Raw genomic sequence first — 26,529 nt, forward strand, 5'->3', positions numbered from 1 at the left:
ATGCTTTTTTGTTATATTCACTAGTTTGCTGTATGTTTTAGAGTCCGCATATAAGTAATAGCATATGGTATTTGTCTGACTTATTTCACTTAGCATAATACCTCCAAATCCATCCATGTTGCTGTAAATGGCAAGATTTCATTCGTTTTACGGCTGAGTAGTACTCTGTTCATTACAAGAAAAGATGAGTACAGACCAGTATCTCTCAGGAGCATAGATGCAGAAATCCTCAACAAAGTATTAGAAGTCAGATCCAACAATGTGTAGAAAGATTTATACACCATGACCAGGTGGGGTTTATCCCAGGCATAAAAAGCTGGTACAGCCTTTGAAAATAAGGTCTTGCAATCCATCCCATCAGCAGGGTGAAAAAGAAAAATCACGTGATTGTATCAGTAGATGCAGAAAAAGCATATGAGAAGATCCAACCCTCATTTCATGATAAAAACTCAGTAAATGGAATTTCCACTAAGATCAGATACGAGGCACGAGAGCCCTCCCCAGTCCTTTTCCACATTCTACTGGAAATCTTAGTTCATGCAGTAAGGAAAGAGAATAAAGGGTATACTCACTGGGAGGAAAGACATAAAACTCTGTGTTTGTAGATGACATGTTCACCTGCATTAAAAAAAAAAAATTGCAGGAGAAATGACACAATACTCCCGGAACTAATAAGCGATTACATCAAGATTGCAGGACATAAGGTTAACACAGAAAACCCAATTCATTTACCGGATAGCAATGAAGAAGTGGAATTTGAAGTAAACACAATGCCATTCACATGAGCACCCCAAAACAGAATACTTGGGTATAAATCTAACAAATTATGTATAAGAATTATATGAGGAAAGCTACAAAACTCTGCTGGAGAAAATCAAAGATTTAATGGAGCAATCGTCTGTGCTCTTGGAGAGGACGTCAGCAATGTCAAGATGTCAGTACTTTGCAGCTGCGTTTACTGAGTCTGAGTCCCAGTCAGAATCCCAGCAAGTTGCTGTGTGGATGTCAGCACACTTTGTCGATAAGTCTATACGGAGATGGAGTACCCAGAATAGCCCGTACAGAGAGGACTGACACGTTAGGCTTCAAAACTTACTATGAGGTCGTCCAGACAGTGTGGTATTGGCAAAACAAAGATAGATCAGAGGACAGAGAATCCAGAGATAGACCCACCTAAGCAGTCAGTGACGTGCGATGAAGAGCTATGGCAATGCAGCTGAGCAGAGGCAGTCTTTTCTTCAGATGGTGCCAAAAAATTAATCTAGATGCAGACTTTATGCCCTTCATAGTAATTATCTCAAAATAGAGCACAGACCTAAACTTACATCATGAAACTCAAAAAGAACTACAGAGGCAGCATGGAAACATAGGTGACCTTGAGTATGGCAATGACTTTTTAGATACAGTACTAGAGACATGACCTATGAGAGAAGTGTAAGCTATACTTCATTAAAATTAAAAACTTCTGTGCAAAGGCAGCACATGCAACAGACAGCTTGAAGACAACGAGAAGGCAGGCTACACACTGGGAGAAAATGATTGCGAAATATACATCTCTTATCCAAAATATACCAAAAAGAGCCTCTTAAAAATTCAGCAATAGGGAGTTCCTGTCGTGGCTCAGTGGTTAACACATCTGACTAGGAACCATGAGATTTTGAGTTCGATCCCTGGCCTTGCTCAGTGGATTAAGGATCCGGCGTTGCCGTGGTATAGGTTGTAGACACAGCTCAGATCTGGCGTTGCTGTGGCTGTGGTGTAGGCTGGCGGCTGCAGCTCCGATTAGACCCGTAGCCTGGGAACCTCCATGTGCCACAGGTGCGGCCTTAAAAAATAATAAAAATAAATAAAAAAACTCAAGGAAACAAACTCAATTTAAAAAATGGATCACAGACCTTACCAGACACCTCACCAAAGGAGACACACAGATAGCGAGTCAGGAAATGAAAAGGTGCTGTGGATCACATGTCACCAGGACAATGCAGATTAACGTACGAGACCACTGCCCGTTTGTCAGAATGGCCAGATCCGGAACGCTGACAACACCAAATGCTGACAAGGATGTGGGAAAGCCAGGGCCTCATTCACGGCCCGTGGGAATGCGAGATGGCGCAGCCGCTTTGGAAGAAAGTTGGGCAGTTTCTCAAAGACTAAACCTACCCTTGCCACGTGACCCAGCAGTCACACTCCTTGGTATTGCTGACCTGAAATAAACGTGCAGACACTTCTCCAGCGAAGTTAGGTTTGTTCAGGATCAGCAGAGAATTGCTGTTGAAGATCTGCAGCCATGGCAGGTCACGTGCAGGTCCCTGCAGGGCAAGGGGAGGAGCACACGTTTATAGAGAGGAGGAATTGGGGATGCTCTAGTCAGCAGGGTCCATGGCTGTCCATTGGCTGAATCCTTGTCAGGAAGGAAGGGCCATTTGTCTTCCTCCCGTGGGGCGGGGAGTGCCCGTCTCTGGTCTCCTGACTGTTTAATTGAGGTTTCTGTTGGAGTTCCCCAGGGGCTCAGTGGGTTAAGGATCCAGGGTTGTTGCTGCTCTGGCACGGGTTTGAACCCTGGCCCAGGAACCTCTACATGCCACAGGCATGGCCCCCAAAAATTATGGAGGTTTCTGTTGAATGAATTTTTGCAGTGTTTACCCAAAGGAGTTGAAAGTGTGTCCACACAGAAACCTGCACGTAGATGTTTATAGGAGCTTTGTTCATAATGCCCAACTCAGAGGCCCCCAGAGGGCCTTCAGCAGGTGAGCAGATAGATGAACTGTGGTGCAGACTGGGGCTCTATTCAGTGATAGAAAAGAAATGAGCCGTCATGCCACGAAGAGCCATAGCCGAACCTCAGATGTGTATCACTGAGTGGAAGCAGCCAGTCTGGAGAGGCTGCATACTGTATGACTCCTCATGTATGACCTTCTGGAAAGTACAAAATAAGGAAATTATAAAGGAGTTCCCATCGTGGTGCAGCGGAAATGAATCCAACCAGGAACCAAGAGGTTTCAGGTTCTATCCCTGGCCCCGCTCAGTGGGTTAAGGATACGGCGTTGCTGTGGCTGTGGTGTAGGCCGGCAGCTGTAGGTCTGATTCAGCCCCTAGCCTGGGACCCTCCATATGCTGTGCATGTGCGCCCCCCCAAAAAAAAAATAAGGCAAAAAAATAAAATAGCAATAGAAAGATTAGTAGCTGCCAGGACATGGGAGAGGGAGGACTTTATGGGTGGAGCACCGAGGACTTTTAGGGCAGTGAGAACAGGCCGTACCATTGTGAAGGCAGAGACATGTCACATGTCCACCCCCAGGCGATCCCTAGCTCATCTGCGACATATCCATGTAGTTTCCTGAGGATGACAAGTGACCGTTCTGGTGCAGGATGTTCGAGTCAGGGCTGGGATGGGGGTGTGGGAGTAGGAGGGAAAGCTCTGTACCTTTGACTAAGTTTTGTTGTGAACCCCAAATTCTGTGTATTTATTTGTTTATTTATATGGTCTTTTTAGGGCCACACCCACAGCAGCATATGGAGGTTCCCAGGCTCGGGGTCCAATCGGAGCTATAACCACCAGCCCACACCACAGCAGTGCCGGATCTTTAACCCACTGAGCAGGGCCAGGGGTCAAACCTGCGTCCTCATAGATACTAGTCAGGTTGGTTAACCACTGAGCCACGACAGGAACTCCCCAAAATTCTTTTTAAAATGAAGTCTGTAAAAAGTTACTTTACAGACTCTGAGGGGCACTGAATGACTTCAAGGCGAGTTTCTGCTCACAGGGCTCCTCAGAACCGTTTCGCTGCCCTGCGATCCTCTAGGAGTCCAAGCCGGGGCACCGTCTGAGGAGCACTGAGAGTTCGAGAAAAGTCTTTAATTAAGTGGACCTCGAGATTTCTAAAGTGCTTGGAAAAACAAAAGAGAGCTTTAAATGGCCTCTCCACAACTGATCATTCTCAAGGAAAGAAAAAACTTTCATTTATGCGTCATAAAAGATCTTGGCAGTGAGGCTTGAGAACACTGTGGGGTGAGAAAATACACTGTTGCTGTTTTCTACAGAATTTTAAAATCCAGATCTATTTCTCTTTCTAGGATGGCTTCTTTTTTATATACTGGGGAGTCCCTTCTGTCCCCTAGTTTTCAATAGTAGGTTTTAATTATAACCCGTATGTGCTCTGTTTCAGGTGCAGTATTTAGATCATGGATTCACTGAGAAGCTCCCACAGTGTCATCTTTATCCTATTTTGCTGTATCCTGATACACCCCAGTTCTGTATTCCCTGTCAGCTCTGTAATACCACACCTGTGAGTAAGAGTGATGTGTAGGGCGATGAATTTGAAACACTGCATTTAATGCTCGCTTTCTAGAAATCAGAATGGAGAGTGAGATCCCTTTCAGTGCAGCAAAAATCATGCAATATTTAAAAGTACGCCACAGGGCTTTTTAGAAGAAAACTACAGAATTGTTTTTGGGTTTTTGTCTTTTTAGGGCCTCACCCGAGGCATGTGGGGGTTCCCAGGCCTGGGGTCCAGTCAGAATAGTAGCCGTTGACCTACACCACAGCTCATGGATACACGGGATCCTTAGCCCACCGAGCAAGGCCAGGGATGGAACCCGCATCCTCGTGAGTGCTGGTCGAGTTGTTTCCGCTGAGCCGCAGGGGGAGCTCCTGGGTTTACACGTGTAAAGCATGAACTGCTTTAGGAGAGTAACACGGGGGGAAGCTGAGACAAATTGCTAGTTTCTTAAGATTGCTTTGCTTAGTATCCCCACGACACCCTCTGGAAGCTGCCTGTGTATTTTGTCCTCCCCTCTCGTGCTCTCCGTTGAGGCTGCTTTTGTGCATCTTCGTCGACCTCCTGCGTTTTCTCACTTTGTGAAAGTGTGAAGGCGTCTGAGCTGATTAATCCCTCACAGGTTGGGAATGTCTGGCAACCCGATGCAGTAGAGCTCCTCCAGGAACTGCTGTCCAAGAGAGAGGTGGAAGTTCACGTGATGGTAACGTGTTATTTAAAGCATATATCCTTGGTTCGTAGTGTGTGCTGTGTGTAATTATGTTACAGGTCACGTAATTTGAGGAACTTTTTTATGATGAACTGTTTTCCTGTGTGATTGTAAAATAGTCATTAACATAAAAGAAGTTATCGCCTTGGCTCCTAGGCTTATCTTTTTTTTTTTTTTGCCTTTTTGCCTTTTTGCTATTTCTTGGGCCACACCCTCGGCATATGGAGGTTCCCAGGCTAGGGGTCGAATCGGAGCTGTAGCCACCGGCCTACACCAGAGCCACAGCAACGCAGGATCCGAGCCACGTCTGCGACCTACACCACAGCTCACGGCAACGCCGGATCCTTAACCCACTGAGCAAGGCCAGGGATCGAACCCGAAACCTCATGGTTCCTAGTCGGATTCGTTAACGACTGAGCCACGATGGGAACTCCTTATTTTTTTAATTGATTTTTTTTTTTTGCCTGTGCCCGCAGCATGGGAAAGTTCCCTGCTCAGGGGTCACATCCGAGCCACAGCAGTGACAACGTTGGATCCTTAACTGCTAGGCCACCAGAAAACTTCCTAGGCTCATTTTACTTAAAGCTAATTTTGAACACGTTTCTGAGAGCGTGCATAGCAAGAAAGTCAGTAATTTGGAAGCGTCTTTTGTAACTTACTGTGATGTAGGGAGAGTACTGAGGAATTGGAGGTGTGTTTGAACACAGTGGTGGTTCTCAGGCTGCTGTGTGGAGCACTGTGTTAGGTCCTCAGGGGCCCTGGCCCGTTTGTGAAACGACACACAAGACAAAAGCCCAGAGACGTCCCAGCACTAAACGTGCCGCGAGCGGATGGCCGGCGTCAGTGTGGCAGGGCCGTAGGCCAGTCCCGGCAGTGACGTTGCCCGGACCAGGGCTGTGGGCTCCGAGATGTGGAAGTGGGCCCAGCTTTGGGAAGCGGGTGTGCTGGCAGCATGGATGTGGGTGAGGAGAGGCCTGTGAATAGAAGTGAGAGGCAGAGTTGACTCAGGGGCCCTGGAGGTCTCTGAGCCAAGCGGTGTTAGAAGGTAGGCAGCCTGGAGCAGGGGTGGAGAATTTGAATAAAAAACACAAAGCTGTTGGCAAGTATTTGTGTATGGAAGGTGTGAGGAAGGCTGAGAAAGACCTCGGAGAGCCACAGACACGCTTAAAGAAGAGCTTCTTCACAGCCTCTGCGGCCGGTGCAGAGGTGGGGACTGCTGCGTCGCTTTGCCCCTTAGCTGGGTGTAGGCGAGCAGTCTCTAGTGGAGCAGAGGCGCCCGATTGCTGGCACAGCAGGCCTCCCCCGCCTCGCTCCTCTGCCCCGACCTGCTGGGACGTCTGGGTGCCTCTCATGCTGGGTGGTCCTCTGGGCCCGAGGATACAGCCCTGAGCTGAGTAGCCAGAAACTCCTGCCTTTGTTGAGCTTCCATTTTAAAAGGAAAACAAACCTTTTAAAAAATAGAGGAAGATCCTTGTGGCACAGTGGGTTAAGGATCCAGCATTGCTGCCTGTGCCACAGGCCATAGCTCTCGCATGGGTTTGATCCCTGCCATGGGTATGGCCAAAAGAATGAAAATGGAAATATTAAAACATAAGGTATAATAAATAGAGATTCATGCTGGGAAGGAAAATGAGGCCGGAAAGGTGGATAGAGAGAGCGGACAGAGGAGGCGGCGACATCTTAAAACAGAGGGCGGGGAAGATAGAAGACGTCTTATTAGGATCTTGTTACACAAGGTATAATTTTATCTTTTACCGAAAAAGATTAAAAGTCTGATTAAGACTTTTAAATGACACGAGGACACACCATGCAGATGCCAGAACAATGCAAAGAGCCCCAGGGAGGGGGCGCCTTGAGAGCTGGGGCGTGATGGGGAGGCCACAGAGCCGGAGCAGGGAGCGGGGCTGGAGGTGGGAGGGCTCGGAGAGCTCAACTGGGGCTGCTCGAGGGCCGGCGATCAGACCTCAGATCCGCTGCTTTCACTGCACGGATGAAAACCGGACGGTCGGAAAGGATGGAAGCAGGGAACCTGCTAGAAGGCGATGGCCCTTGGTGCAGCAGATTCGGAGTCTGGACTGAGGCGCGACAGAGGGAAGTAGGGCAGGAGTGGCCAGCTTCTCCGTCGTGTGCGTGTGGGGGAGGACCTCGTGTTTATAAATGGACCCCTGGGTTTAAAGCCATCATGTGGCTCCCAGGCCGTTGGTAGTTTCCCCCGATTCCTGGCATTCGTAGATTTTAACCAAACTTCATCTCTTTATCCTCGAGCATCCCTTTTCTCTAAACTCCTCCTACTTAGGAGGTTGTCAGTGTCACCTGATGATGGAGTAGCATAAATTGTTTTCTGGTAAATAACCAAAAAACTCCCTACCTTACAGACATGTAAGTATATTTTATATAAACCAAAGGAGTGGAGTGATTGCATTACCTGCCAGAAAACCGGGAAGAACATTTTACAAACATGAGTCACAAGTCTGACTTAGTAATACTGTGTTTATCATCAATCTGATTGCATTTTTCTGACTATAAATTTTAACCTTCAAATCTGTTTTATTTTTGTAGTAACAATCTTTCTTGAACTTAACTAGGAATTACCTGAAAACCCATGGGAGAAATTATCTGTTCACCTCTATTTTGATGGAATGTCACTTTCTTACTTTATGGCATACCATAAACACTGCACTTTGGAACATTCTGAGGAAACACTGAAGGAAGTAAGTGAACTATTTTTCTGTAAAAATCTGAACCATAGGAAAAGAAACTGTGGTAAAAATGTCATGGTTTGTCTTATGCCTCAAGTCTTCCTGTAGTTCTCCATGTCTGTTCTTTGTGAAGAGAGTCCAGAGGCTTTATACATTCTGTACTGAGAAAACAGTACACTGTGTCATGCATTATAAATTTCCTAAAACCACTTCAGTTGCATTGAGATTAACTGAATGTTTCTGTATGTTTTCCAGTGTTGTTTGAATATAGAAGTAAATTATAAAATCATAGTTTTATAATTTACAGAGAGTCCAGGAAAGGACGCTCTCCCAAGATAAAATTCTTGTTCTTTTTATTTGACATTGCGTTTCTTTTGTTTTGCCTTCTTGCAGGAAACTCAGAACCAGATTTTAAGCTTAGCTTCAATAAGTAGCCCAATCCAGTTGCCCAGTGCTTCCGTTTTTAATATTTTTAAAAACATAATTAGCCTGTTATAGATAGTTGCACATTGGGTGCTGCCACAGATACTTCATAGAAAGGGTATTCACCGTAAATAACACCATGAACATTTTCTATAGTGTGACATTTTTATTTCTAGACTCACAGCTCACTTGTTAGTTTTTTACTATTCATTTTAGTGCTAGTTCACAACCAAACAGTGGGGGTCCAGTTCATGTAGAAAATGAGTTTCTTCTCTCAAGTAGAAAATTACGACACACCTTTGAACATGTGCTCCTCGTGGCCACAGCTATTTCTTTCGAGCAAAGGCATGTGTGTGGTGTGTGTGCACGTGTGTTTGCTTAAAGGTGTTTCGTCTGTTAAGCGGGTTTTGTGAAGAGTCATCTCACTCTGACAGTTGTCCTCCACTCTGCAATTATAAACTAATTACAGTTAGCATGCATTTAGCATGCTTTTAAGAATTCTTCTTGCTGCAGTATTAAGATTACTCAGAACATTAACTTTTCTCATGGTTAAGCTGAGATGAATGCACCAGTTTTTGTGGGATGAAATATGAAAGTGCCTTAAAACAATATTATATAGTTAAAGATAGTTTTGTTCTTAATAATACTGTATTATTTCAGAAACCAAGAGATTACAATAAAACGTATGAGGAAGAGAGATGGGAAATAAGGTTTGAGGTGAGTTTCAATCCGTGTGTTTTGAAAATTTGGACATTTCATCAGTATGAAGAATCTGATACAAGATCAGCAAGTAAGCAGTTTGTTCTGTAACAGCATTCTCGAGTAATAATTTACATACCCTACAACTCGCCTTTTTTAAAGCATGCAGTACAGTGGCTTTTAATATGTTCACAGAGTTGTGCAAATCCTCACAGCTGTCTCATTCCACACATTTCCTCATCTCGGAAAGAAACTCCACACCAGCCCCACTCGCCTCCACCCCTTCCTGCTAGTTGCCTGGAAGCCCCTCACCTTGGGTCTCCCTGGGTTCGCCTGTGCCAGACATTCCGTTCGAGGGACTCCCGGAGTGCCCAGCCCTTAGTGATGGCTTCTCTCAGCCAGCATAGGCTCCCTCTCTCTATCTTTTTGTTTGTTTGTTTGTTTTTTGCTTTTGCTTTTTAGGGCCACACCCACAGCATATGGAGGTTCCCAGGCTAGCGGCGGAATTGGAGCTACAGCTGCCGACCTACACCACAGCTCACCACAACACCAGATCCTTAACCCACTGATCGAGGCCAGGATTCAAACCCATATCCTCATGGATACCAGTGGGATTTGTTTCTGCTGAGCCATAACGGGAACTCCCAGCGTGCTGTTTTCACATAAGTCCTTTTCTTGCTGAGTAGTGTTTCATTATGTGGACACACCACACTGTTGATGGACCTGAGGTTGTTTCTTCCTTGAGGGGTGGTGAAGAAAGCCACTAGGAACGTTTGTCTGCACATGTTTAAGTGGAGGTCTGTTGTCACTTCTCGAGTATGGACTGAAATCACCAAGTCATATGGTGACTGCGTTTACCATTTTAAGGAAGTGTGGCACTGGTTTCCAGAAGAGCCGTGTCACTTTACCTTTGTGTGAGGATGGCCCAGGGGCTTCATTTTTTCCGTATCCTCATTAGCGTTTGTGATGACTTTTCTCCTACCCGTTTCAGGACAGGCATGAAGGGGAGTCTCACTGTGGTTCTGATGTGCGTTTCTGTCACAGCTCATAGTGTTGAGCATCTTTTCATGTGTCCTTTGGCCGTTTCCTTTGCAGAAATCTCAGTTCAAATCCTCTACCAGGTTTGACACCAAAAGGAAAGGCAACAAAAATAAAATTGAACAAGTAGAACTATATCAAACCAAAAATCAACTATATTTTGATGTGTATTTGTTTTTGACAACTGTTAACTGCTTTGATCCTCTTTGGTGTCACATTAACTTTTCATTATTCCTTATGCTTCATAGAACTTCAGAGAGAGCACACTTTTTTGATGATTTTAACTTAAATCTTCTCTTGGCACTTCATATATTTTAGTTTTTATTATAAATCCTCTAAAAGTAAACGAAATACCACAGAACTGCGGAAAGGAGGAAGATCACCCCTATTCTGCACATCAGACCTGCCAGTCCCACTAAACAGGGGCAATTGCTGTTGACTATTTCTTAGCCATTGTTCTCGACTTTTCTGTGTGTATGTAAATAACCATTCGTGTGGGGGTTTTACACAAAATCCTTGCTTTTGGTGGGAGATGGGGACGAAAGAATTCTGAAGGTCTCTTGATGACTCATCGCATCTGGCGCTGCCTCCCGCAGAATCATTTTGTGCTACTGGGGTCCCAGCTGGCTTCCTGCTGCCCAGACGTCACTTGGCCCTGTAAGGAACTTTGGCAGCGCGGCAGATTTCTGTGATGGTCCTTCTGAAACAAGAATTTATTTGTGGTGTTTCAGGAATTGCTTTCGTCTGAAACGGAGACTCCGATTTTACCGCCGTATCTGTCTTCGTCTCTGCCGCCCCCGGAGCAGCTCTACGCTGTGCGAGTAAAGCACGTTGTCTCGCCCAGTGAGGTAGGTGGTTTGAGTAATTACAGACGCAGCCGGGAGCGTTGCTCCTAAATCCCAGGGCCGATTCTTTTTTTTTTTTATTAATTTTTTTTTTTCCCACTGTACAGCAAAGGGATCGAGTTATCCTCACGTGTATACATTTTTCCCCCACCCTTTGTTCTGTTGCAATATGAGTATCTAGACATAGTTCTCATTGCTACTCAGCAGGATGTCCTTGTAAATCTATTCTGTGTTGTGTCTGATAAGCCCAAACTCCCACTCCCTCCCTCTCCCACCCGGCAGCCACAAGTCTAGGGCCGATTGTTTACATGTCCGTCTTCCGGTTTAGTCACTGACACTCAGAGGCCTCCGGTTTTCCTGTGCTGTCGTTTTCTCTTCGGACGTTTGCGCTGAAGTATTTCTTAGTCGCGTTCAGGTTCCCCAGCCCCATGTCAGCTGTTGAGACGCTTCGGTGTTTAGGTTGGACCCTTGCCGTCTCTGACCCCTGTTGGTGCGTCTCGCCGCCCTCTTCCTCCTCTGGACGTGTGCTCTGTACCCGCCCCCAACCTCTAACCTGCGGCCCCCTTTGACTGTCTGCTGTTTCCCCCCCCCCCCCGCCACAGAAACAGGCATTTTTGTCCGTTTTGGTCACGAGTGTGTCCCTAGAACCCAGAATACTGCCTGATGAGTAGTAGGCACTCCGTAAATACTGGCCGATGGACAAGCACACCAACGAAGATTCGGTCCTGTAGGCTTGGCTCCCAGAGAGAAAGAAATGACAGGTCAAGTGGCAAGGAAGCCCTTCAGCCTAATGACACAGCAAACCGTGCTCTCAGAGACAGAAGAATTGGCTCCAGAATTTTGCCATGGAGCAGAGTGGTGTAAACTGTTGGTTTTTATAGTCATTTTTAATCACTTAGTAGTAGTTACTGCTGCATAGCAAATTACCCCAAAGTTAGCAGCTTAAAACTAGAGACATGAAAGCCAGGAGTCCAGGAGCTGCTGCCTGGTGGGCTCAGGGTCTCTCAAGGGTGCAGTGGCGGTGGGGGAGGTGCTGCTGCAGGACCCAGGTCTGGGCCCCTTGCCCTGCGGGCCCCTCCTTGACCCTGCACGTCGGCTGGCCTGCCTCCCTGCGGGGCAGTCGTGGACGGCACCACCAAGGCAGAGGCCACTGCTTCCCCAGTCTGAGCTCAGCAGTCAGGGGCCGTCTCTGGTTTGATGGCAGGAACTCTCCAAGCGTTGGGGCGCCGTCCTCGGAGGCTGTCCTGCAGCAGTTTTGTCCATACTGTGAACTGAAAATGACAGGATCTGAATGGTTTTTTCCTTCCCTCCCCCACTTAGGTGTATATTTGCCTTGATTCTGTAGAAAACTCTAAGGCGTTTAACCAGCACAGCAACACGGACGACCGTGGGGTTGGTTTAGGGACCGAGTCCGAGAGCCTGGAGGAGACACTGCGGAGGTTCAACGAGGCTGCAGAGACGTCCCCTCCTCTGACGGACTTCCGAGCAGGTGCTGGCTGGCTGACCAGAATGGGCTGTGGATGGAGCCGGTGTTTTGTGCCGGTGCTGGTGGGACTGGGCCATTTCTAAGGTTAACTGGTGTTTTTCATCGTACTCACTTGATATGCATGACCTCTTGCTTAGGGGCGCTTTGATTTTCCAGAACTGAGGCTGTGTTGTACGTCGAGTGTGCGAAGATGGTTTTTCTAAGCTTCAGGTTTTGCCAGGAATTCAGATTGTGAGCTGTTACTCAGACCTGAATGGCAGTTAATTAGAAGCCACCTGAACTGATGATTTTGGTGTGGGGTTCGAGGAACTCAGATTATGTCCTGTCCTGTCAGAATCGGTCAAGTCCTGCTTTTTTTCCTTGCTAACCCGTCTTACCATCTTTATTAAATACGTGAGATTCTCCCACGAGGACAGTGCGTCTGGTTGGTGTTGACAGTCCTGAACACCACGAGTGCTGTCTACACCTCCGAGGACCTGCTGTGTAGACAGTGCTGTCTACACCTCCGAGGACCTGCTGTGTAGACAGTGCTGTCTACACCTCTGAGGACCTGCTGTGCAGAGGGGCCCCTTCTCGGGATTTTGTGCCCCTCAGAGGGTATTTTTGCCAAGGAGAATATCAGCTGTGTCTTCACCCGACTTGACTTAATGAGATTTTAATCACTCGTGACCCATGTTTGGCCGATAAACAGGGCTTGGTGTTCCCTCTGCTCGGAATGGGAACGGGAGTGCTATGCACCGCTGAACTGCCAGCGCTTACAGGGGCGCCTTGGACAAGGAGGTGCTCATAGATCATAAACACTCATTAAATGAGAGAGAGTTAAGTCATGACTGTTCTCCGTGTAAACTCAGTCATGTCTGGAAGCAGCAGTCCTTGCACGTTACGTATGCTCTTGTCTCAAGGCAAGTTACACAATCTGTGGATGATGCGGTGATTCACAGAGCTGTACTTACATTATTGGTGCATTTTCTGTAGTTATTCTTCAAGTAAAGTTTTTGTCTTTTTTTTTTTTTTTTTTTTTGTCTTTACCTTTTCTAGAGCCGCTCCTACAGCATATGGAGGTTCCCAGGCTAGGGGTCTAATCGCAGCTGTAGCCTCTGGTCTGCACCACAGCCACAGCAACACAAGATCTGAGCCATGTCTGCTACCTGTACCACAGCTCACGGCAACGCTGGATCCTTAACCCACTGAGCAAGGCCAGGGATCGAACCTGCAACCTCACGGTTCCTAGTCAGATTCATTAACCGCTGTGCCACGACGGGAACTCCAGGCAAAGTTTTTTTCAAGTATGCATATGTACAAGTTGATTCAAAGGCAAGCACCTGTCAAATATGTCTGTGTGAAGAAGGAATCTCTGCTGAAGGAATTGTTCTGTGGGTTAAAATACCATGACAACGAGGTGGGTTTTTTAAGTTTTATTTTGAGCTGAAACTTCAGCCATGTTTCAAGACTAGAAATGCTAAAAGCTGGAAGGGGCTGTTAACTGTTGTCTCCTGTGCAGACAGCGGTATCAGACGAGATGCTTTCCTGTTCTGCTGATAGCCTCTGTATGCTCAAGGACTTGCTTACAGCTCTTCAGCACCTGGTGCAGTGGGTTAAAGGATCTGGGATTGCACAGCTGCAGTGTAGGTCAAAGCTGCGGCTTGGAGTCAGTCCCTGGCCCAAGACCCTGTGTGTGCCGTGGGTGCGGTCAGAAGAAGGAAAGTGTGTATCCAGTGCCACTTGCCCACCACCCCACTTTTCTTCGTGGGAATTATGTGGAAGAGGGTCTGATAACATAAAGGGCAGGTGGACGTGGGAGAGGACAGGGACTTGGGGTCTGTGCCATCTACTCTGAAATGTAAACGCATGTGTAAGGAGTTCCCATGGTGGCTCAGCAGTAACAAGCCCAACTAGTATCCGTGAGGATGCGAGTTCAGTCCCTGGCCTCGCTCAGTAGGTTAAGTATCCAGCATTGCCATGAGCTGTAGTGTAGTTTGCAGACTGGGCTCAGATGCCACATGGCTGTGGCTGTGGCTGGCGGCTTAGCTCAAACTTGACCCCTAGCATGTGCAGCCCTAAAAAGAAGAAAAAAAAATCATAAAAAGACAAGGAAGTACATACTACACTGATCTTTCCTGCAGTTTTACTCAGGTGTGGTTTTCATTAGCAGACTTTTTACTGAGCAGTTGTCTGCACCAGATACCGTGTGAAGAATGCAGACGGCGCTTCTGCATGTACGAGGGCGTGGGCCACGGGAAGGGATGCGTGAACCAAGGAGGGTGTGAAAATGACAGCTCATCCTACAGCTGTGTGTGTCATGCCCAGGGTCACAGAGAAGCAATGACAAGGAGCCGTCAGCTTTCTCAAGGTCATGTTAAAGCTGATGTTTGAAAGACGATAGATGTTTTTCATAAAAAGTCACAGGGGAACATTCTAGAATGGGGAACAGCCCTGAGCTAAAGTAGGGGCTCAGGTAACTGTTTAGGACACATGTCAAGGGTATGTGGTGGGAGGAGGTTGTGAAGAACCTTGGAAGTTTCGGTCGAAGGACTTGGCACTGCAGACATTTCAGAAGCCACTGAAGTTTTTGTTTGTTTGTTTGTTTTGGGGTTTTTTTTGGCCACACCCATGACATGCAGAAGTTCCTGGACCAGGGATCAAACCCGTGCCACAGCGGGTAACCAGAGCCACAGCAGTGACAACGCCAGATCCTTAACCCACTGAGCTACCAGAGACCTCCCCGCTGAAGAATTTCAAACTAGAAGTAAATGGAATTGAAGTTTTCTTCTAAAATTTTGGTGGTTTTATGGAGAACGGGTTGGAGGAAGACAAAGGAGTAACAAACCATTTTACTATGCTTCATAGGAGAGAGTAGCCCAAGGGAGAAGACATTTGGGGAGTTAAGAGTCGGGGCAGCAGAAGGGGCCTTGGAGGAACCAGGGGCTCTGAGGGCAGGAGAGCAGCCTTCAAACCTTTCTCTGCTTCAGGAGTCAGAAAAACGAGGTTTATAAAGTGTAAACAGAAAAAAGAACACAAGTCAGCGTCAGGCTTCATTTTGAATAAGGGGTATACGGTGATTGTATTCACCTTGTACTTTACTGGAGTTTTTTGTTTTCTGATTTTTAAGAAAATGCAGTGTGATTTTCCTCTTTTTCTCTCTTTTCAGAAATGCCTTGCCTTGCAGAATATGATGATGGCTTATGGTACAGAGCAAAGATTGTTTCCATTAAAGAATTTAATCCTCTAGCTGTCCTGGTACAATTTGTTGATTATGGATCAACGGAAAAGCTGACAATAAACAGGTTAAAAACCAAAAAAGTTAACTTAGTTGAATTAAGAGTCTTAGTTTTCTATTATATGAAAAATCAATCATTGCAAAGATGTGGTTTTCTCTTCTGTCTTTTGTCTTTTTAGGGCTGCGCCCAAGGCATATGGAGGGTCCCAGGCTAGGGGGCCAATCAGAGGTGTAGCTGCCGGCCTGCACCGCAGCTCACGGCAGCACCAGGTCCTTAAACTACTTGAGGGATCAAACCTGCCTCCTCATGGATACTAGTCAGATTCATTTCTGCTGAGCCCTGAGGGAAACTCCTGGCTTTTTTTTTAAGAAAAAAAAGCTATCTTAAAGCTGTTTATATATCGGGAACTTTTTTAATGTAAAGGTTTTTCATTGTGGTAAAGTGTACATTACAAAAATTTACCATGTTATAAATAAATACATTTTTAAAAGAGAAAAAACTTACCATGTTACCCATCTTTAAGTATTTAATACATTGTTGTGCAGCCATTGCTGCTGTCCGTTTTCAGGACTTGTTCATAATCCCAGACAGAGACTGTCCGCGGGGAGCAGTGACTTTCCACCCCTTTCCTCAGCGCCTGGCGATCTCTCTTCTCCTCTGTATGAATTGCTGCTTTTGCGGTCTTCTTACGGTATAACCCTACAATATTTGTACTTTTGTGTCTGGCTTCTTTTACTTAGATTGTTTTCATTGTATGTATTAGAACTGCATCACTTCTGTGACTAAACAGTATTCCATCCACGTATGTACATGTTTTGATAAACTGGTCACCTGTTGATGGACTTGGTTGTGAATCATGCTGCTGTGGACACTGATGTACAAGGAGCTGTTTGAGCCCTGCTGCCAGCTGTTTGGGGGTATGTTCCTCAGAGTGGGATCATACGGGAATTCCGTGTGTAACTTGCTGAGGAACTGCCACACTTTTCCACAGCAGCTGTAGTAGCTACATTGCCACCAGCAACCCACAGGAGTTCTGTTTTCTCCACATCCTTGTAGCATTGTGATTTTCTGGGGGTTTTTATTGTTGTTTGTAATATTTTTTAAATTGTGATAAAATACATATGTCATAAAATCTACCCTCTTAACCATTCTTAAATGCACAGTTAGGTTGTGTTAACTCTACCCACTGTTAGCCAGTCTCCAGAACTCTTCATTTTGCAAAGCTGAAGCCATCTCGACCCGTTAAATGACTGCTCATTCCCCCTGCATCCAGCCCGTCGGCCACCGTGCTACTTACTGTCTCACTACTACAACTTCGACTCTTCTTGGTACCGCATGTCTTTGTGTAGCTGGCCTATTTCACTTTGGTTCAGCCATGTTTAGCATGTGTTAGAATTTTCTTCCTTTTTAAGATTGAATACTATTCCATCATATTATGGAACGCATTTTATTTATCCATGGGCCCATCGATGGATACCTGGCCGTTGCAAATCATGCTGTGAACATGGGCGTACAGACACCTCTTCGAGACCCTGCTTTCAGTCTGCGTGGAAGGGGAGTTGCGGGATCATGTGCTCATCCTGTTGTCAGTATTTGAGGAACCACCAGGCAGTCCCCACAGGAGCCTTTTTCACTCCCACCAAGTGTCTGGGGTTCTAGTTTGTATCCTTACCAACTCTTGGAGCTCTTGTTTTCAGTAGCGGCCATCCTGTAGATATGAGGTGGTATCATGTGTGGCTTTGACTTGCGTTTCCCTGATGATTAGTGATGCTGGGCATCTTTTCATGTGCTTGATGGCTGTTTATGGCACTTTGGAGAAATGTCTGTGTTAATGTGTATTTTCTGTCATTCTGTAGGTTGCCATTTATCTCAGTTGACTACAGATCTGATGTCATCAAATTTCTTTCTTTTGTCGCTCATGCTTTTGGTGTCATGTCCAAGAACTCATTGCCAGATCCAATGTCATAAACTTTTCTCCTAATTGTGACATTCTTTATCTTTTATATTTTAATTGTGATATTCTTAACATTTTAATTTAAGACTTTCTTTTCTGACAGACTGCGTCAAATTCCTCTTCGTCTTATGCAGTATCCAGCCAGAGCCGTGAAGGTTCTCTTGGCAGGATTTAAACCTCCCTTAAGAGATTTAGGAAAGGCAAGAATACCGTATTGTCCCAAGTGGAGCATGGAAGCTTTGTGGGCTATGATAGACTGTCTTCAAGGAAAACAGCTTTATGCTTCTTCCATGGTAATTATCCAAAATGCTTGAGAAGCTATTTCAAGAATAACTGGAAACAATTACTATAAACTGTTTACCTTTCTAAAGCGCTGTTTTATCCAAGCAGCTGTAGATGCAATGATGCTTTAAAAGCATATAATGCTGTAAATACTTCAGGATGCATTTTAAGACTTGTTTCAATGATGTCTTGGTTGTTTTGTTTTGTTGTCTTTTTGCCTTTTTTTCTAGGGCCGCTCCTGCGGCACATGGAGGTTCCCAGGCTAGGGGTCGAATCGGAGCTGTCACCACTGGCCTACACCACAGCCACAGCAACGCAGAATCCGAGCCGCGTCTGCGACCTACGCCACAGCTCACGGCAACCCCAGATCCCTAACCCACTGAGCAAGGCCAGGGATTGAACCCGAAACCTCATGGTTCCTAGTCAGATTCGTTAACCACTGCGCCACGACGGGAACTCCTCTTGGTTTTATATTTAACGAATTTTTTACTAGCTCTGCAACACAAAACATCAGTCATATCATGACCGAGATCAGGATGAGTATCCGGTCATCAAAGAATTTACAGGTCAGTGAAGGAAATGTTTAAACCACTACAGAAGGTAGAATGAAATAAGTGCTGTAAAACAGGCGGAGGCGTCTTTGAGGCAGGGGTTGCAAGAAGCAGGCATGATCGCGTCTGTCAGGAGAGACCATGGTAGTTGAGCCCCTGCTTAGGAAGCACTCAGTGCTCATGGAATAAGTAGGGCAAGAAGAGCTGTTCGAGCTGCTTCCTCAAAGCAGGAAAGACCAGAATGGAACTCTGGTCAAAGTCAGAAAGGACTGAATTGTACTAATACCATAATTGTAGTAATTTTGATTTGCTTACTGAAGTAGAACCTGTATCAGAAAATCCAAATAAGAAAATCCAGGTCATGTTTAGTGTAATTGTGCTTCCTATTTGAGAGACGAGGCACAAAGAGTGGCCCACTGGCAGGGTCTGGCCTGTACCCATGTTTGATCTAGTGCAGAGCTGTTTTATTTTATTTTAAATAAAGCTGTTTTGAAATTGGAAATTTTTACCAAAAAAAAACCAAAGTCGGTTATTTCTGACTCCCAGAGTGACAGCTGAACTGGTGCGGCAGTCCCTTCAATGGGAACGTGCTCTTGAGTTCACCCTAGTCCTCACCATGGCTGTTGGAGCCCACCCCGCCTTCATGTGGGGATTTCTGGTAAATCGGCCATGGCAAGAGTGGGCTCTTAAGGAAGCAGTGCCGTTACCAGAAAGTGCTTTTTGGAGACCTTTGTACATACTGCGCTTCTGTGTATGCAGTGGTATAAACAGTGTGTGCAGCATTTCTCTCAAGGAGCCAGTCGAAATTCCAGCAGGGCAAGTAAGTGTTCTGTAGATGCACGTGTGCTCACTTCTGTGAATACAGTTCAGCGTTGGTTCACCTTATGCATCAAGTTATGCTTTCCGTATGCAGTGTAAATGGATCTTGACAGGGACAGCAGGATGGAGGTCCGTTGCTCAATCTAGGAAAGCTCCGAGGAGGAGTTAACGTTTTAAATAAAGTAAAAGATGCAAAGAATGGGATTTAGTAAGAAACCATCACAAATATCTTTGGAAAGTACGGAGTATAAATTACAAATCTTAAGAATGCCTTGTCCCTCTTACCGTTTGTGGGAGGAACATGCAGCAAAGACACAATCGTGTTTTCCTGACAACTGTCTTGATTTTAGGCTCAGGTACCGGAACACATAGTGACCCTGTATGAAGATGAACAGTATCCGGTTCATATGTCATTAGTGGAGATGGGGCTTGCAGACGAAGACGAATGATGTAAGTACTGTGACCTCTTTCACCTTACACTCAGCAGAAGGCATGTATGCCATAGAGCAGAGATTCCTACGAAATTGCCCCAGAAGGCACCTTTGGCTTTTCTTTGATGTCTCAAAGGATTGACAGCAAAGCACAACAGGAATCTCTCTTCTGGATTTCTCCTCCATAGGCCCTTCTTGCCTGTTGAGGACCAGTATCAGAGAGGGGCCATGGCTGTACAAATTCTGACTGTTGACAGTACCGAGTGGTTATGGGTAAGGGGACGAGCAGAAGGAAGGGGCACCATCAATAATTTAGGTGCATCGTCTGTGGTGCGCGTATAGCACTGTCGAGTCGTCAGTGTCCTAACAGAGTTAGTGAAGTGGTTCAGTAAAGGGCTCTTCATCCAGTCACAGAAATGTTTCAGTAACTCGACTGGAACATTAAGCAAAGGTTTAAAATAACACTTGTTTTGTGTTTCAGGTGTGCAGTACGGGGCACCTGAACAGCCCAGAAGAAAGGTGTCTGTTATACGTAGACCACTTTAGGCTTATTTTTCTTGACTTGTTCTGCAGTAATGTGGGCCTTTTTTTTTTTCTTCTTACATGTTCCACTGTTAGGAATTGTTTGAGAAAAGTTAATAAATATTTGCTTTCAATATTTCTTTTATTTTACTATAATTTTAAATAAAATATTACAGCACATTTTAAAAACATATTTATTTAGTTCATTTTATAACTGATGGATATTCAGGTTAAGAAATAAGAGATTCTCAGCACAGCTGTAGGCCCCCGTTCTACTCATTCCCTGCCCTGCAGAGATGAACACTAGTGTGGATTTGGTGACTGTCACTCTTAGACGGGTGTCTGTGGATGCATCCCGCAACAAGAGTCAGTGTCACTCTTGAGTTTTGTTTGTTTTCTCTTTTTTGGCTGCCCCACGGCATATGGAGTTTCCAGCCAGGGATCAGATGCAAGGCACAGCTGCAAGCTGTGATGCAGCTGCAGCAGCGCTGAGCCTGCTCGTTTATTGCTGGGTGTGTGCAGGATCACGGTTACCTCTGTCCTCCTGCCTTCTTGCCACTGTTGAGCCGTGTTGGTGGATTGATGCACGTTCACTGTTACATCCGTCTGTACACATTCCGTTGTTAGATAATTAGGTTGTTACTGGGCTTTTCTCAATTACAAGTATTCTATTGTAGGACCTCATATACCAGTGAGGGGTTTTCTAGTAAATGTATTTATTAGTGGAATTTACTAAGTCATGAGGTAATTGCTTTCCAGAAAGTGATTTTACCAACTAACTCCACCGTCAGTAGCCTGAGTCCCTCACCAGTATGTGGTGTGACAGGCGTTTTGTGTGCCAGTTTATGGCCCTAGGGTAAAAAAAAGAATCTCGTTGTAACATGCATTTAGTGATGTAGTCACTTGTTTATTGCTTATTCATATCTTTTGTCCATTTGTCTATTGAGTTATTCGTAATTATCTATTTTTACTACTAGAAATTCTTTATGTATTCTGCTTACTAATCCTTTGTCAGATGTGTACCCTTCCTAGTCTGATTTATGGTAACCTTTTTGTGGTAACCTTAGAAAAACAAAAAAAATTTTTTTTTTTGGTGTTTTTTTAGGGCCGCACCTGCAGCATATGGAAATTCCCAAGCTAGGGGTCAAATTGGAGCTACAGCTGCCGGCCTACCCCACAGCCACAGGAATGTGGGATCTGAGCTGCGTCTGCGACCTACACCACAGCTCACGGCAACGCCGGATCCTTAGCCCACTGAACAAGGCCATGGATCAAACCAGAGCCACCAGAAAGAAATGCTGGATCCTTAACCCACTGTATTACAATGGGAACTCCTATTCAGTTGTTAAATCATCTGCAGGTAATAAACACAGCTTTTTAAATTTTTTAATTTTTTTCAGCTGTACCCACGGCATGTGGAATTTCCCAGGCCAGGGATCGGATAAGAGCCATAGCTGTGACCCGTGCCACAGCTACAGCAATACCAGATGTTTTACCCACCCACTGCCAGGCCTGGAACTGAACCCAAGTCACTACAGAGACAACTCAGGATCCTTCATGCCACAACAGGAATACATGTAGCTTTTTAAAAGTCTGAAGTGTAGTTGGAGTTGCCATTGGTGGTTCAGCAGCTTAAGAACCCAACTAGTATCCTGTGAGGGTTCAGGTTTGATCCCTGGCCTTTTGCTCAGGGGGTTAGAGGGTCAAGTTTTGCCACAAGCTTTGATGTAAGCCACAGATGTGGCTTGCATCTGGCATTGATGTGGCCATGGTGCAGGCCGGCGGCTGTAGCTCCGATTCGACCCCTAGCCTGGGAACCTCCATATGCCACGGGTACAGCCCTAAAAAAAAAGAAAATGAGTCGTGAGGAGTGTAACTAAGAACAAAGTGGCTTTTTTTTTTTTTTTTTTTTTTTTTGCTTTTTAGGGACACACCCGTGGCATATGGAGGTTCCCAGGCTAGGGGTCTAATCAGAGCTGTAGCCACCAGCCTACACCCACGGCCACAGCAAGCCAGATCCGAGCCGCGTCTGCGACCTACACCACAGCTCATGGCACCGCTGGATCCTTAACCCACTGAGCAAGGCCAGGGATCAAACCCACAACCTTATGGTTCCTAGTCGGATTTGTTTCCGCTCCACCACGACCAGGAACTCCAAGAACAAATTCTTATTAATAAAAATATAAATACATAAAATTGAAGTATAGGTGATTCATAATGTTAGTTTTGCTGCACTGCAGCGTGACTCAGTTATACATATGTGTACGTTTTTTTATATTCTTTCCCATTATAGTTTATAATAGGCCATTGAATTTAGTTAATGTTGCTAACCCCAAACTCCCCGTCCATCCCACTTCCTGCCCCTTTCCCTTGGCAACCACAAGTCCGTTCTCTCTGTCCATGAGTCTGTCTGTTTTGTAGGTTCATCTTATGCCATATTTTAGATTCCATGTGTAAGTAAGTCATATGCTACTTGTCTATTTTTTAATTATTTACTAGAGTTGAGGTACAGTGTCCTGTGAGTCTCTGCTGTACAGCAGAGTGACCAGTCATACATATACGCACACTCTCTCTCCTTCCTCCTTCTCCATCACGTTCCGTCACACGTGGTTAGATACTAGTTCGAGGTGCTACACGGCCGGATCTTGTTGCTTATCCACTCCACTCCAAATGCAGTAGTTTGGCAATAGTTTGCATCTAGTAACCTCAAACTCCCAGTCCGTCCCAGTCCTCACCCCACCCCACCCCCACCGCCCCTTGGCAACAAGTCTGTTCTCCAATTCCATGAGTTTCTTTTCTATAGATAGGTTCATTTTTGCCATATATTAGATTCCAGACACAAGTGATATTTGTCTTTCTCTTTCTGACTTACTTAGTATAAGAGCCTCTAGTTCCATCCATGTTGCTGCAAATGGCATTATTTTGTTCTTTTTATGGCTGAGTAGTATGCCATTGTGTATATGTACTGCTTTTGTATTTTCTGTTTTTTAGGGCTACATCTGAGGCATATGGAAGGTTCCCAGGCTACGGATCAAATCAGAGATGGAGCTACCGGTCTACACCACAGCCACAGGAACTCAGGAGCCAAGCCGCATCTGTGACCTACACCACAGCTCTCAGCAACGCCAGATCCTGAACCCACTCAGCAAGGCCGGGGATCAAACTCACATCCTCATGGATAATAGTGGGAGTCATTACTGCTGAGTCACGACAGGTACTCTCTGTATCATATCTTCTTAATCCATTCATCTGTGGATGGACATTTAGGTTGTTTCCATGTCTTGGCTGTTGTGAACAGTGCTGCTGTGACCATAGGGGTGCATGTATCTTTTTCAACGAAAGTTCTGTCTGGATATATGCCCAGGAGTGGGATGCTGGGTCATATGGTAGTTCTCTATTTAGTTTTCTGAGGAACCTCCGTAGTGTTCTCCATAGTGATTGTACCAACTTACATTCCCACCGACAGTGCAGGAGGGCTCCCTTTTCTGCACACCCTTCCAGCATTTATTTGTAGACTTACTAATGATGGCCATTCTGACTGGTGTGAGGTGGTGCCTCCTTGTAGTTTGGATTTGCATTTCTCTAATTAGTGGTGTTGAGCCTTTTTTTCCCATGTGCCTGTTGGCCATCCATGTTTTTCTTTCAAGAAATGTCTGTTTAGGTCTTCTGCCCATTTTCGGATGGAACTGTTTGGTTTTTTGCGGTTGAGTTGCATCAGTTGTTTGTAAATTTTGGAGATTAGGCTCTTGTCAGTTGCATCGGTTACAGCTACTTCCCCCCCATTCTGTAAGGTTGTCTTTTCACATTGTTTATGGTTTCCTTTGCTGTGCAAAAGCCTGTAAGTTTGAGTAGGTCCCATTGGCTTGTTTTGTTTGTATTTCTGTTGTCTTGGGAGACTGACCTAAGCAAACATTTGGATGGTGATATTAGAGAATGTTTTGCTTATGTTCTCTTCTAGGCTTTTATGGTGTCTTTGTCTTATGTTTAAGCCTAAGTCTTTATTTTATTTTTTTGCCATTTCTTGGGCCGCACCTGCAGCATATGGAGGTTCCCAAGCTAGGGGTCGAATCGGAGCTGTAGCTGCCAGCCTACGCCAGAGCCACAGCAACGTGGGATCCGAGCCCGTGTGTGACCTGCACCACAGCTCACGGCAACGCCGGATCCTTAACCCACTGAGGAAGGGCAGGGATCGAACCTGCAACCTCATGGTTCCTAGTCGGATTCATTAACCACTGAGTCACAACGGGAACTCCAAGTCTAAGCCATTTTGAGTTTATTTCTGTGCATGGTGTGAGTGCATGTTCTAGTTTCACTGGTTGACATGCAGCTGTCCAGTTTTCCCAGCACCACTTGCTGAAGAGACTTTTTCCCATTTTCTATTCTTGCCTCCTTTGTCAAAGATTAACTGACCAAAGGTGTCTCGGATTTATTTCGGTTTCTCTGCTCTGTTCCGTTGGTCTGTCTTTTTACCTTTATTGCTTCATTACCCCCAGGCAAAGGGGGCTGCAGCAGGCTAATGCCTTAAAGACTGTGCCCCCTTGTCTCTCTCTTTCTGACTTTGTAGTGTCATCATCTCTAGGTCCATCCTGTGGCCACACATGGCATTGTTGCCTTTTGACGGCTGAGTAGTATTCCATTGTGTGTACATATCATGTCATCCTTATCCCTTCCTCTGCTGATCACCATTGTCATCACTGCCATGTCTTGGCTCTTAGAAATAGCGCTGCTGTGGACAGAGGGGTGCATGTATCGCTGTGTCCAGATGCATACCCAGGAGAGGAGCTGCCAGAGCATCTGTGGTAACTCTCTTTAGGCTTTTCAGGAACTTCCATTCCAGACTGTCTGCACGTGCCTGCACCAACTAGATTCCCACCAGTAGTGATAGGAGGTTCTCCCCACCGTCGGCAGCACTGTAGACTCTAATGAGGTCTGTTCTGACTGGGATAAGGTGGCACCTCACTGTAGTTTTGATTTTATTTCTCCAATAATTGCTGGTGACCATCTTTTCTTTTTTGCTCTTTTGGGCCAAACCTGTGGCACATGGACGTTCCCAGGCCAGGGGTCTACTCAGAGGTGCAGCTGCCAGCCAACACCACAGCCACAGCAACACGGGACACCAGCCGCTTCTGTGACCTACACCGCAGCTCGCTGCGCCAGATCCTTAACCCACTGAGCGAGGCGAGGGGTTGAACCCATGCCTCGTGGATCCTATTCAGAGTCATGTCTGCTGAGCCCCGATGAGAACTCCCTTGAGCATCTTCTCATGTGCCCACTGGTCGTCTGTCTGTCTGTCTGCTTTAGAGGAATGTGTGTTTAGGTCTTCTGCCCATCTTTTGATTGGGTTATTTGATTTTTTGGTATTATTGAGTCGTATGAGCTGTTGATATCTTGGAAATTAAGCCCTCGCCAGTTACATTACTTGCACATATTTTCTCCCAGTCCGTAGGTTGTCTCTTTTTCCATCTTTTAAAGTTTTATTGAGGTATAACATGTGGTGTGAGAATCTGCTGTACAACAGAGTGAATGAGTTATGCATACACACACGTCCATGCACTTAGATTCCTTTCCTTTCTAGAAGATCACGGAGCACTGGATAGAGTTTCCCCGGCGGTACAGCAGGTCCCTGTGGACCGTCCGTTCCAGGTACAGTAGTGCGATGACTGCAGCTCTGCAGTCCTGTCCGAAATTGGGAGGGTTAAGCCTCCTGCCTTGTTTCTTTCCTCTCAGGATTGCTTTGCTTGTGGTTCCGTATAAATTGTAGAATTATTTTAGTTCTGTGAAAAATGTCATGGGTAATTTGATAGGGATTGCCTAAAATCTGTAGATTGCTTTGGGTAGTATTGCCTTCTGAACAATAATAATTCTTCTAATCCAGGACCATGGGATAGAGTTCCATTTCTTTGTACCATCTTAAAATCTATTTAACCAGTGTTTTAACAGTTCTCAGTCTTTCACCTTCACCTCTTTGGTCAGGTTTGTTCCTAAACATCTAATTTTTTTGGATGCAGTTTATTTATTTATTGCTTTTTAGGGCCACACCCAAGGCACATGGAAGTTCCTAGCATAGGGGTCGAATCGGAGCTATAGCTGCTGGCCTATGCCACAGCCACAGCAACACAGGATCCAAACCTCATCTGTTACCTACACCACAGCTCACAGCAACGCCAGATCCCCAACCCACTGGGTAAGGCCAGGGATCGAAACCACATCCTCATGGATACTAGTCAGATTTGTTTCTGCTGCACTACAACAGGACTCCCCTGGATGTAATTTTGGAAGGGATTTTTTCATTCCTTTTTTAGTATTTCATTGTTTAACATAAAGAAGTGCAACTGGGAGTTCCCATCATGGCTCAGCAGAAATGAATCTAAATGGTATCCATGAGGACATGGGTTCGATCCCTGGCCTCTCTCAGTGGGTTAAGGATCAGACATTGCCATGAGCTGTGGTGTAGGTCACAGACATGGCTCAGATCCTGCACTGCTGTGGGTATGGTGTAGACTAGCAGCTACAGCTCCGATTCAACCCCTATCCTGGGAACCCACACCCACAAGCCCTAAAAGGCCCGTGTGTGTG

The 26,529-nt window shown here is 45.7% G+C and overlaps 1 protein-coding gene across 4 annotated transcripts in view; it reads left to right on the forward strand.

The window, feature by feature from the left end:
* RNF17 (ring finger protein 17) overlaps positions 1 to 20,142 on the forward strand; it is a 126,583-nt gene extending 106,441 nt beyond the window's left edge. For all 4 annotated transcript variants that reach the window (XM_021065407.1, XM_021065408.1, XM_021065410.1 and 1 more), the window contains 10 exons: positions 4,167 to 4,286; positions 4,900 to 4,980; positions 7,572 to 7,697; positions 8,769 to 8,825; positions 10,577 to 10,693; positions 12,011 to 12,179; positions 15,325 to 15,460; positions 17,452 to 17,641; positions 19,351 to 19,450; positions 19,913 to 20,142. In XM_021065407.1, coding sequence (XP_020921066.1) covers positions 4,167 to 4,286; positions 4,900 to 4,980; positions 7,572 to 7,697; positions 8,769 to 8,825; positions 10,577 to 10,693; positions 12,011 to 12,179; positions 15,325 to 15,460; positions 17,452 to 17,641; positions 19,351 to 19,449 — 1,095 coding nt within the window. In that variant the 3' untranslated portion in view covers position 19,450; positions 19,913 to 20,142. The remainder of the gene's footprint in view (positions 1 to 4,166; positions 4,287 to 4,899; positions 4,981 to 7,571; positions 7,698 to 8,768; positions 8,826 to 10,576; positions 10,694 to 12,010; positions 12,180 to 15,324; positions 15,461 to 17,451; positions 17,642 to 19,350; positions 19,451 to 19,912) is intronic.

The sequence above is a fragment of the Sus scrofa genome, chromosome 11 (genome assembly GCF_000003025.6).
Source record: "Sus scrofa isolate TJ Tabasco breed Duroc chromosome 11, Sscrofa11.1, whole genome shotgun sequence".
NCBI classification, from domain to species: domain Eukaryota; kingdom Metazoa; phylum Chordata; class Mammalia; order Artiodactyla; family Suidae; genus Sus; species Sus scrofa.